This window comes from Carlito syrichta, unplaced genomic scaffold (genome assembly GCF_000164805.1).
Source record: "Carlito syrichta isolate Samal-C Ts95f unplaced genomic scaffold, Tarsius_syrichta-2.0.1 Scaffold308670, whole genome shotgun sequence".
Lineage (NCBI taxonomy): Eukaryota > Metazoa > Chordata > Mammalia > Primates > Tarsiidae > Carlito > Carlito syrichta.
The window spans coordinates 551,390-562,658 of record NW_007252766.1 but is presented as its reverse complement, the minus strand read 5'-3'; the positions used below and the strand labels follow the sequence as shown (position 1 = coordinate 562,658).

Below are 11,269 nucleotides of genomic sequence, written 5' to 3'. Positions count from 1 at the left end.
ATCAATTATTAAAAGTTATTGAGATATTTTGCATTCCTTTTTTGTGTGTGTGCTAAGTGCTACACTGATAGCACACTTCAGTTCAGACTAGTGACATTTTAAGTGCTCAGTCGTCACAAGTGGCTGGTGGCTTCCATGTCAGACAGTACAGTGCTGAAATGTCATGCTCTCTCTCTCACCTCTAAACCTTCACACCTGCTGCTCCCTCTTCCTGGAATACCCTTTTCCTTCTCTTATCTAATGATCCAGTCTTCATCAATCAAGTCTCCGTTTAGAACTCACTTCCTCTAGGAATCCTTCCCTGAGTCCTCTAGACTAGATAAGATGCCTCTCCTCTGACCTCCCAAAGAATCCTGTACTTCTCTGATCAAAACACTGATCATACTTTATTGTAATTGCTTTTACATATTCTGTTTCCCTTATGAACACAGCTTTGTGAGGACTGAGACATTGACCGTTTTGCTTACCTATATCATCAACAATACTCATTGCACACGTAAGCACTCAGCCTTTGCCTCCCTCTGAGGATGTCTTGGTCTGTTCCGTCCTTCAGATATTGTGGAAGGAAACCTGAAGTCTATCATGAGGCTGGTCCTTGCCTTGGCAGCTCATTTCAAACCTGGCTCTAGCAGGATGGTGAACCAAGGACGGGACTCCCGAGCTCCTCTGCAGAGTCACCAACCACACTGTGCCACAGCTGTTGCCCAGGGAGCAGCTGCTGCTCTGGCAGATGTGTGTCATGACATGTCCCGATCAGGACGGGATGTCTTTCGATACAGACAGAGGTAAGGGTAGAAATCTGGTGATGGGAACTGAGCCCTCTGTCTGATATTTCTTCTCTTAGATTATCATCTAATAATAATAATAGATGATAATCGGTAATAGATCTAACTATCACCCAAACAGCCCCACATTGCAGAAATAAGCATGGAGTGGAGGTTGGGGGAGGACACCCCAGAAGGGAAAAGCTTTTTCTTTTGAGATGTTTATTTTGCAGTTACCAGAAAGTAAAAGAATCTCATGTGTAAATTTTTGCTCTTGTGCCCAAATTTTAAAAATATGCCTTTGGCACAGTGTGTTTTCTTCTCTGGGAGATATGTGGGAGCAATGTTCCAGATCATCTGGGGAAGGCTCTGGAATGTATCCTAAAGGCCAAGCTGTACTGGAGAGTCACAGCAGGAAATGCTTGGCGGGTTGTGTAGCTACTGAGAGAGAGCATGACCCTGAGGTGCTGCAAAGATTGGTGAATTACTTGTTTCTGTGTCTACCCTCCCTGCTAGGTTTCAAGTGTCTTTGAGGCAGGGGCTTTGCCCTGTTTATCTTCTTACCTACAGTGTTCCTAGACTGACAGTACATCGGTATATGTTGAGTTGATCTGAACTAAAGGACTGATACCCTCTGCTTTGCTGGTGCCTTCTTATTTTAGGAACAGCAGCATGGATGAGGAGATTGAGAATCCATACTGGAGCGTGCGGGCCCTGGTGCAGCAGTATGAAGGACAACAAAGGTCTCCATCTGAATCCAGCTGCTCCAGGTAATTGTGGCCTCTGAAAGCTGAATTCTTGGGAATTCTCAGAGATTGCTACTTTCTCGGCTTCAAATAGCAACACAACAAACAATAAGGCACTTAAGCCCTTTTCCTTTCCCTGGTTTATGTTTGGCTTGAAAGGGATAGCCCTCAGCAATGGTTTGTGGTTTTGTGTTGGCAGGAGGATAGGGTGGGGTGCTGGTAAATTTCCCACAAACAGAAATCAAGCAGAGCCCCGGTGCCAATGCTTAACTGTGACCACATGGGGGCATGACTAGAACCTGTCAAGAGCCAGTCCAGTGTTTCTAACATTTGTATATCAGCTGCCAGTGTTTATGACAGCCAGTTCCATGCCACTGTCTTTGAGCCTAAGTGTAACTCTAAGTTATGACCTGAGAAGGCTATATAACACTCATAGCAAGAGAGGAAATAGAGCAGAGTTGTCTGAGAACATTAGAACGTTTCCAGCTTTCATTTATAGGTCTGGGGATTATGGTAGATTCTCATGTATTTGAGTGAACTAATGATGTTTGTGAGCTAATGATGTTTGTGATGTTGTGATCTGCAAAGCCCCTGCCTCAAAGACACTTGAAACCTAGCAGGGAGGGTAGAAAGCTGTCTATATCTCACAGAGCCAAGTGCAGAGACCAAAACAGAACACAGTGCTCTAATAAAAACCTTATCAATGCTAAGTATAGTAACAGAATAAAAATTACTTTCCTGGCTCATGTAAGTTATGCTCCTATAAACATTCCCCGGATCATGTTAGCTTATATACCAATTTCACTTTGTCAATGAATAATAATTTATGCTCTAATGACCTTTCCTCTCCTACTTCAACCCACGAAGTCTGTTCTATTTAAGCCTAATTGTTCCTTGTCATATACGTATTTTATACATCTTTGTTTTCTTCCTTGTATTTCTTTTCCTCATAAAATTCCATTCTATTTTGATGGACCATTTCCTAATTTATTGAGGTCATATAGAGCTCTTTCCAGCATTTTAATGTACTGGTAACCTTGCTCAACTTTTAAATTTTTACATTTACTAAATGTGCTTTTTTATTTATAAAATTCACATAACATAAAGTCAACCATTAAACATAAACTGTGCAATTCAGGATTACCTTCATCATGTGGGGCAACCATCACCTCTATCCACTTGGAAGCAACTTCACCTCCCCAAAGGGAAACCCCATACCCATTAAGCAGTGAGTGTGCTTTTAATAAGAATCAAATCATTTCTTCCTTGCTTACTGCTTAGATGACCACTTGGAACAGAATCAAAAGATGTTTTGTCATATATTGAGCTCTGTTGCTTTCTGCTTGTCTACGGGCCTTTCACTCTTCTGAACCTGTTCGTACCTGTCAGAGTCAGAGAGAGGGACTGGGGAAAGAGTGGGGAAAGAGTCAGGATTTCTTCCTGAGAGCACCTGCTTTCTTCCTCCCAAGGAGGAGGACTCTGACTGGGGTGCGTGCTGGAGGGCTCTGAAACTGTAAATGAGGGACCCATCAGAAAGCAGGCTGCAGTGTGCTAATGGTGGCAATTTTGGGGCGGGGGCGGTCAGAGGAAAGTAGTTTGCTTTGCCCTGTGTGTTTTTCACTCCTTCCTGGTTCTGTCATTGGCTTCTACTGCTGACCCCTCATCCACCTCTTTGGCCTGCTCAGTTAGTACTCCACCTTTTCTGCTGTGAGCCCCAGAGCAGAGGCCTTCCCGTGGCTATCTGGAACTCAGCAGGTTTTGGCACATTCTGTGTCCTCGCTCCCCAGGAAGCCCACCTAATGGCTCTGTGACTCGCGAAGAGGCCAGGAGATCCCAAATGTGGCTCGCTCAAAGCGGGCAGTGGCTCAGAAGATAGGAAGGGTAATAGCCCCAGATAGTCGAGAGACGCCCTGGGGCAGCCCTGCCGGCCTGTTGCTCCGTAAACCTGGGGCAGCCTCTCACGGTAGCCAAGCAAATGATTTTTAGGTGGGGGGGAGAAAGGACACACGAAACGCCAGAGGGGAAGGTGGGCGCTGGGCGAGTGTCCCGGGGAGAGCCTGAGTCTCCACCCCGCGAGCCTCCTCCCCCTCCCCCGAGAAGCCAGGCTGAGCCCTCTGCGGGCTAGACCCGCCCGACCTCCTGGCCTCCTGTCTCAGTGCCGGGCTCCCCAGCACCCCACCGCCAGAGCCCTCCTCGTGATTCCGCGACCTGCGGCCCCTCCCCTGCCTATCCTGGGCTCCCAATAGCCCCGCCCCCAGCCCCGCCCCTGGGCCTGGCCCGCGCCCCTACCTCTGCCCGGAGCTGTTGGTCCGCCAGGCCAGCGGAGCGCCGGCCTGGGTGGGAGCCCGGCGGCCTGGGTGGGAGCCCGGCGCTGCCTCGCCGCGTGTGACAGCCTGGGCAGGGAGGGCAGGGAGGGCAGGGAGGGGACGGAGGGATCCGGGAGGCGGAGCGGAGCAGGATCGCCGCACGCTCGCCGCTGGGGACTCGACGCGCAGCCTGAGCCGCTGGGAGTCTCCCTCCCTGTCGGACATGGGTTGAGATGCCTCCGCCAGGAGGGATGCCCGGAGCCGCGCGTCCGCGGAGACCAAGATGCTGCTGCCAGGCACCAGCAGCCCGCGAGGGGAGGCGGCTTCCGCCGAGGCCGGGCTGCGGCAGAGTCTGAGCTGCCGGGACAGCGTGCTTCAGACCTGGGAGCATCCCCGTCTCTGGAGCCGAGACGACTGCCTCTGCTCTTCCTACTTTCTCCCGCGGTCGGGGCGAGGAGTCCTGCTGGCTGGCCTTCCTGTGGAATCGTTCTTCGGGCCCCAGTGTGGGGAGACATGCCCGAATTTGGGAGCGATGTGACTCTCAGCCTCCCACTTCGCCCGGGGATGCAGGCTTGCTGAAGCCGCAGCCAGGAGGGGACCATGGGAGGGACGCAAGTCAAATGGTGAGCTGAAGCCACTTTGGCACTGGAAGTGGGGGACACGGGTGGGAGCAGGGCCAGACCTGGAGGATGCGGTTGGCTAGAGGCCAGCAGATGGATGGGGGCGCTATATAGGGTGGGCAGGCTGCAGGTCTGGGATTATCACTGTAAATACGGTAGGTTGAGGAAACTGGAGCCAGCATAGGGGAAGAAGGCAGACCCTTTTATCCTGTTGGTGCCTTTGCTAGAGGAGGGCACTTCAGAAAGGGACTCGTCCTTATTGCCCATTACCCATTTAAGATCATGTGAGTCTAATTTGGAAGTATCTTTGCTGGGAGATTGTCTGATAAATTAAGATTGGGGAGTATTAGAATTGTATCAGTCCAGACCTGATTTGTAATCAGTCATTCTCTGACCTCCGAGAGGATTATGATACTAAGTAGGGGATTATTTGTTTGTAAAATAGGACTTTTAAGCTAATCAGGGAGGAGCCAAAGTCATATACATAATTAATTAGCATTAAAATATTTTTCTCTGACCTGGGGCAGAGGATTTAATACACCCTCCCCATCCATGAGGTACTTCCTAGGGAGACAGCAGGATGCCTGCTCTGTCCCTGGGCCTCAGGAGTTTTCTTCTTCAGGTCCTTTACCTTTCCACTCGACCACCTAGTTTCATGGTCTCACTGCTCTGTGGCCTCACATTGGCAGCCTCAATTCAAGAAAGAGAAATGTTGTTTTCCTTGGGCTGCTGTGCCACGCCCCCAGCGGGGTTGGATATCCAGACATCCGCCTCCTTCTGCCCTTATATGGGAGACAGCTCACTTAGAAGAGAGAAGGTGGAGCTGAGCATGCGTCTGTGCTTTTAGGAAAGCAGTTTTCCAGCATCCTGGGTTCACACTACACCCTCCCCCCCCTTTGTCTCACACATACCCACTGTGGTCCAGCAAATGCAGGCAGTGAAACATGTCATCCATAGCACCTTGTCAGATGAGAAAGTGTTGCTTTATTACTTCTCAAAGAGGAGCAGCTCTTGCAAGCCTCTTTCTTCACTTGGATTCCCATTTATATAAGAAGGTAAATGCTGAGGCCTTGAGCAATCACAGATCTATTCCCCATATGAAGGACATAGTACTCTTAGACAGATTTTCCAGCAGCTGATTCATGCTGTCCTGGAAGTCACATTGCCTAAATGGTAAAAGACGAATAAGAGAGTTACAGAAATTAATCACCATTTCCGAATATCGCTTCTTGTCACTCTCCACCCTCTTGCCTGTTCAGGTTATATATCTATAGATATGGCAATGCAACTTTATTTATGTATTTTATTTTATTTTTGAGTCAGAGTCTCACTCTGTCACCCAGGCTGGAGTGCAGTGGCATGCTCACGGCCACCACAGCCTTAACCTACTGGGCATAGGCATCCGCCTCAGCCTTCCAAGTAACTGGAACCACAGGCGCACGCAGCCATACCCAGCTAATTTTTTGATTTATTTTAGAGATGAGGTCTCACCAAGTTGCCCAGGCTGGGCTCGATCCCATGGGCTCAGGTAATCCTCTCGCCTCAGCCTCCCAAAGTGCTGGGATTACAGGTGTGAGCCACCACTCCTGGCTGCAACCTTCTTTAATTTGATACCTCAAATGGAAAACTTAACAATTTTTCTGTGATTCTAAGAAGGAAGAGAATGTATTACTGATTGGGGTCATTCCCACCAAAGTCCTTAAACTCTAGGCAACGAGAAGGACGAGACACTAGTTCTCCGGCTGCTTCACAGTTTTTGAAATCTCTGGCTAGCTCCACCGTGCGTGTCTCTTGTTTTTACTGGCTTTCAGGAAAATGCAATGTTAACTCCTGATCGTGGTTGTGAGGATTAGCTTGGGAGACTTCAGGGGCACATTAAGTGGGTCAGTGAATCCTAGACACTTTCACTGTTGTCTGGGTGATGGATTTGGAAAGAATTCCTAAGAGGGGGCTGGGCCTGCAGACCCCACAGCCCCTGGGATTGTTTCAGTGCTGATGTTCTCAAGGTGCAGTGCAGAGAGAAAAGGCTCTTGAGACTCCTTTTCCCCATCCAATGGATGCACCGGCCTCACATTCCAATTTTGTAGATTTGCTGTTGTTCTGGAGATTTGCATTTCCACTTCCCTGGAAATTCGAACAGCTCTTTCCAAGGCTAGTAGTTATAGCAGAACTTAAGAATTGTTGAGAGGTTTCTGAGGACAGTTTGGAAATATTGTGGCAGAAATAGAAATAACTCTTTGGGAGTAAATTAAGTAAGCCTGTACTCCACTAGCCCATCGCAGGTCTTGCCCCTCTGTCCTGCTTGGCACTGTACACACTCTAGGAATGTGTGTACAGTGCTGCATCGCCACTTACACCCTTCTCTCCTCTGGGATCATCGCAGAACTGATCTTCCATGATCACTGTGCTAGTATTGTTTGTGCCAGTGAGAGATCAGTATATTGGAAATAGAATTTTCTTCTAGCTTCAAAATCTACTAAGACACATACTGGCATCAGTCTCTGAATATGGGCCCAGGGATGGTGGTGGTGGAGGTAGTGGGAGATAAAACAAAACTTGGAGTTCTTTGAATGCTAGGTTACTCATCCATCTGATGAACCCTTTCTCAATGATTAGGCTTAAATGCATCCTTGTTATGGAAAAGACTTCCTAGCATGGGTTCATTCAGCTTTCATTTCATTTGTTCAACAAATTCATCCTTTTTCTTTTTCTTTTTCTTTTTCTTTTTTTTTTTGAGTTGAGGTCTTGCTCTGTTATCCAGGTTGGAGAACAGTGGTGCAATCATGGCTTACTACAGCTTCCCAACTCCTGGGCTCAAGCAATCCTCCCATGTCCGTCTCCCGAGTTGCTAGGACTACAGGCGTGTGCCACCATGCCCAGCTAATTAAAAACTTTTTTTTGTAGAGACAGAGTCTCACTATGTTGCCCAGGTCGGTCTCGAACTCCTAGTCTTAAATGATCCTCTTGGAGCCTGAGCCTCCCAAAGTGCTGGGATTGCAAGCATGAGCTGCCCGACAAGTTCAGTCTTGAACAAATATATATGCATTTTTCTGTGAGCCAGGTACTGTGTTCAACATGAGGAGTAAGATGAATAGGCACATGTCTTTGGGATAAGTCATGAGAGCCGGCTTCTAAACAGCTCTTCATAATAACTGTTTCTCTTCCTCTTTCTTCAATCACAGCCTGACTTCACCCAGTCCAATCCACAGTGCAAAGAGCGAATCCATTATAACCCAGTCAGAAGAGAAGGCGGATTTTGTTATTATTCCCTCTGAAGGAATAGAGAACAGAACAGGTACTGTCTCCCCACCTGCCTGGGTTGGCTCAGGGAAGAGCCCTCAGCTTGAAGAGTACAGAGGTTCTGATTACCTGTAAGCTCCCTGGCCTCCTATGTCTGTGCGTGCAGGGTCAGCACTAGAGGGCTTTAATGACTTTGAGCCAATTAATATGGTTATTCTTTTGCAGAATGTCATTTCTGGTGTCCTAGCTGTCAAATATCTTGCAGCAACATTGACAGGTCATTTCTCAGCTCGCTGCCTATGAATTAGGAAATGACTTAGGGACAGACAGAAGTCTTACTCAAGTAAAAACTGTTTTATTCCTTTTTATATGTACAAATAATTTTAGTACTTTCCTAACTTAAATTGGGGCCAGGAATATATTGTATGAGCTGTCTGTGAGAACAGGACTACATCAGGCTTGGCATGAGGCTACAGAAAGGACCATAAGAGTTCCCTTTGTTTAGACTTCTCCTTACTCTGTCTCAGTTGCTCTCTTTCTTCTTACATAAACATAGAGGCAAACATAGAAGAAGCCCAGCATGAGACTTTGGTAGAATTTTATTTACCCATAAGGGTTGAAATGAAACTGAAGTCCTCCGAAGAAAAACTGTAATTGAATTTCTTTCTCTGCTCCCTCTATGGCCCTGACATTAGTTCCAAAGAGTCAGACATGTTACTGAGTAAGACACTCCTGGGGCCTTGGGGAGAGAGAGAGAACATTTACTGAGCTTTGCTCTTGGCCAGGCACCACCAGACCCTGCACTTAAGTTACCTCATTTAATCTTTACAACAACCCAAAGGGATTATTACTCTCATCTTATGAATGATAAATGAAGAAATCTATGAAGTTTATATCCTGCTGTGTCCATAATGCATTTTAAATGACTGTTCATACTATTAGATAGTATAAAATAGATAGACAAGGAAACCAGAGCAGAGACCTTAAAGGTGGGAAAAAATAAAACAAAACCAGGGAGAGGTAGTAAACAGTTTGTGCAAGTATGCTTTTATTGCTTTGTTTCCTATGTGACTCAAATGGTGTTCTATGTGAAAGTGGTTCCATTTTGACCGAACGGTCAAAGAAATATCAAAGTTCAGACTAACCAATAGGAATTTTGTTTCCATTGTATGTGACAGCACTTCTCTTTGTACCTGGCCAAATCAGGCTTTGGGAATGTCAGTTCTAAAAAATTAAGAGTAAAATCTGTGTGTCCCATACCAAAACTCTACAGAGAGAGTCTTGTTGCTTCCTTAAGGTTTTGAAAGGGATATATTTTTCTAGCAGTAAATGAGGCTTTCATGAACCTGGAGCCTGAATAAACAGCGATTTTTTTTTTTTTTTTTTTTTTTTTAATGCCTCACAACCCCACCTGCTGGAGAGTCCAGTTTGTGCCCTGAGGACAGGTTCGGAAGGCAGGTGACCTGAACCTGTGAATGCTCCCTGTGAATGTTTTCTGCCAGAAATCAGTTTTCTTCACCATGAACTGTACTCCCTCCTTTCATTTTGTAGAGGAGGCAGATTCTCCACTATCTCGAGACTGGCGGCCAGGGAGTCCTGGAACCTATCTGGAGACCTCATGGGAAGAACAGCTGTTGGAACAGCAAGAACATTTAGAAAGAGAAATGGAGGAAGCAAAGAAAATGATATCAGGACTCCAGGTAGCTCTTTTCCTTGTAGTTTGTCCTTGGTGCGTCAGTTGATTAGTATTCCTAAATCATTAGTATCAATTGAAAATAAACTGATTTTAGTTTTGTAGGAGATCAGAGTTAAATAGGGAGTTTAAATATAGGGAATAGTACACAAAGAGCAGAAAATTCCTTATGTGTGAGTACTTTAAATGGGCTTTATGGGCTGTTGTTCATAGCACAGCTGTTAGGATTTCAGCAAGCCCCGGAGCCTTCACTGACTCCTATCAAGCCTTTATTCTTGACTCTCTGCTACACAGGTGTGCTTTTACCCTGTACGTGGCTACAGACCCGCAACTGCAGCTTTCTCCAAAGAACGGCACTGTGAATAGTCAGTGATTTTCTCCTAGGAATTCTCCTGCAGGCAGAGTGTAAGAGCCAGTAATGCTGCCAGGTTTCCATTTGAGTCTAGCTAAGGGATTTAGCTTACTTATAATGCATTTGCAAGTGGATGCCAAGGCATAAGGATCAGGTAGAAGAGGTTTTCCTTGTGCAACAAAGGCTTTCAGTTTTTCCTATACCTGCAGTGCCAGCTTGGCAAATCTCCCCCAGATACAGACTGACCCACTTGACATAGTTCCCACCCTGAATGACCCCCTCATTCCTCTGCCTTTGTACGTCTGTTTCTGTTTGGGGGAGCCCTTGTAGTGTGCCGATGACCCTGAAATTACTTAGGAATATTCCTTTCTGTTTGTGCTGGGAACTGCACTACTTCTGAATTGTCAAATATTTATGGACACGTAAACAAAGCCCACATTATGTGTGTGGCTCTGGCAGCCGGCAGGCGGTGGAGGGCGTGCTCCCAGCCAGCCAGCAACAGGGTGGGGACACAAAGGGTTCCTAAAGAAAAAAGGAGATTGGTGCTGTGGTAAAACAATTTGCATAATGTATGCCCCAGGAACTGAGAGAGGTTGAAGGAATGTTTCCTGCGTAAACATTCCCAAAGAAAGTTACTGGTTTTCCCCTATTTGCTCTGCATTTTTTAAATGGCTGGCTTATGAGGCCTTTTAGACCTCTTTTCTGCCATTCCATGAAGGAACACCTTCGTGGAATTTTTGTGTGTGTGTTGTGCTTTAATATGAAGTATGTTATGGAGAACTTTGGGATTATGACCAACCACGTTGTTCCCAGGATAATTTGCATTATATGGACATAGATATCCATCAGTGTGGCTCTCAGTCTAGTTTGAATTTCTTAGTCTGGGAGAAATTCGATGGCAGATTAGACAGAAGAAGAAGATAATTGACTGGCAGAAAGTCAGCATCTTAATATTCCCTGCAAACAGAGGAGTTTTAATTCACAGCCACATGATCACAATGAGAATTCAGTTCCATTGTAGAATACAAAAGGGCTCACAGCATCTACTGGGCTTCTTAACTCTTTCAGTGATGAACAAGTTGCATGCTAAGCCACAGCCAGGATTTCTGACTTATTAGTATGCCTTCGTTCAAGCCCGTTGAACAGTTTGCCATGATAGTCAGTATTTCTGTAATGTTGATCAGTCATAGCTCCATGCAGCCCTGTGGCTTTTCATACATATCTGTACTTCTCGCTGTGACTCCATGGGATAACCAAGTTCATTTGACTCACTAAAATTTTATTATTAGTATTTGGTAGATCAACTATTGACTATATATATATATATATATATATATATATTTTTTTTTTTTTTTTTTTTTTTGAGTTGAAGTCTCACTCTGTCGCCCAGACTGGAGCGCAGTGGCCACTTCCGGCCACCGCAGCCTTGACCTGCTGGGCTCCGGCGATCCTTCCTCCTCAGCCTTCTGAGTAGCCGGAATTACAGGCATGTGCTACCACGCCCGGCTAATTTTTTGATTATTGTAGAGATGAGGTCTCGCTGCCCGA

The 11,269-nt window shown here is 46.2% G+C and overlaps 1 protein-coding gene across 2 annotated transcripts in view; it reads left to right on the top strand.

Annotated features, from left to right (window-relative positions):
• The window catches only part of DIXDC1 (DIX domain containing 1), an 89,402-nt gene that overhangs the window by 43,488 nt on the left and 34,645 nt on the right, over positions 1-11,269 (top strand). The window contains exons 5-8 of one of the 2 annotated variants that reach the window (XM_008065584.2): positions 554-785; positions 1,427-1,534; positions 7,619-7,731; positions 9,228-9,376. In XM_008065584.2, coding sequence (XP_008063775.1) covers positions 554-785; positions 1,427-1,534; positions 7,619-7,731; positions 9,228-9,376 — 602 coding nt within the window. Of the gene's footprint in view, positions 1-553; positions 786-1,426; positions 1,535-3,944; positions 4,440-7,618; positions 7,732-9,227; positions 9,377-11,269 lie in introns of those variants that run through there. The other variant, XM_008065585.1, reaches the window with a different exon arrangement.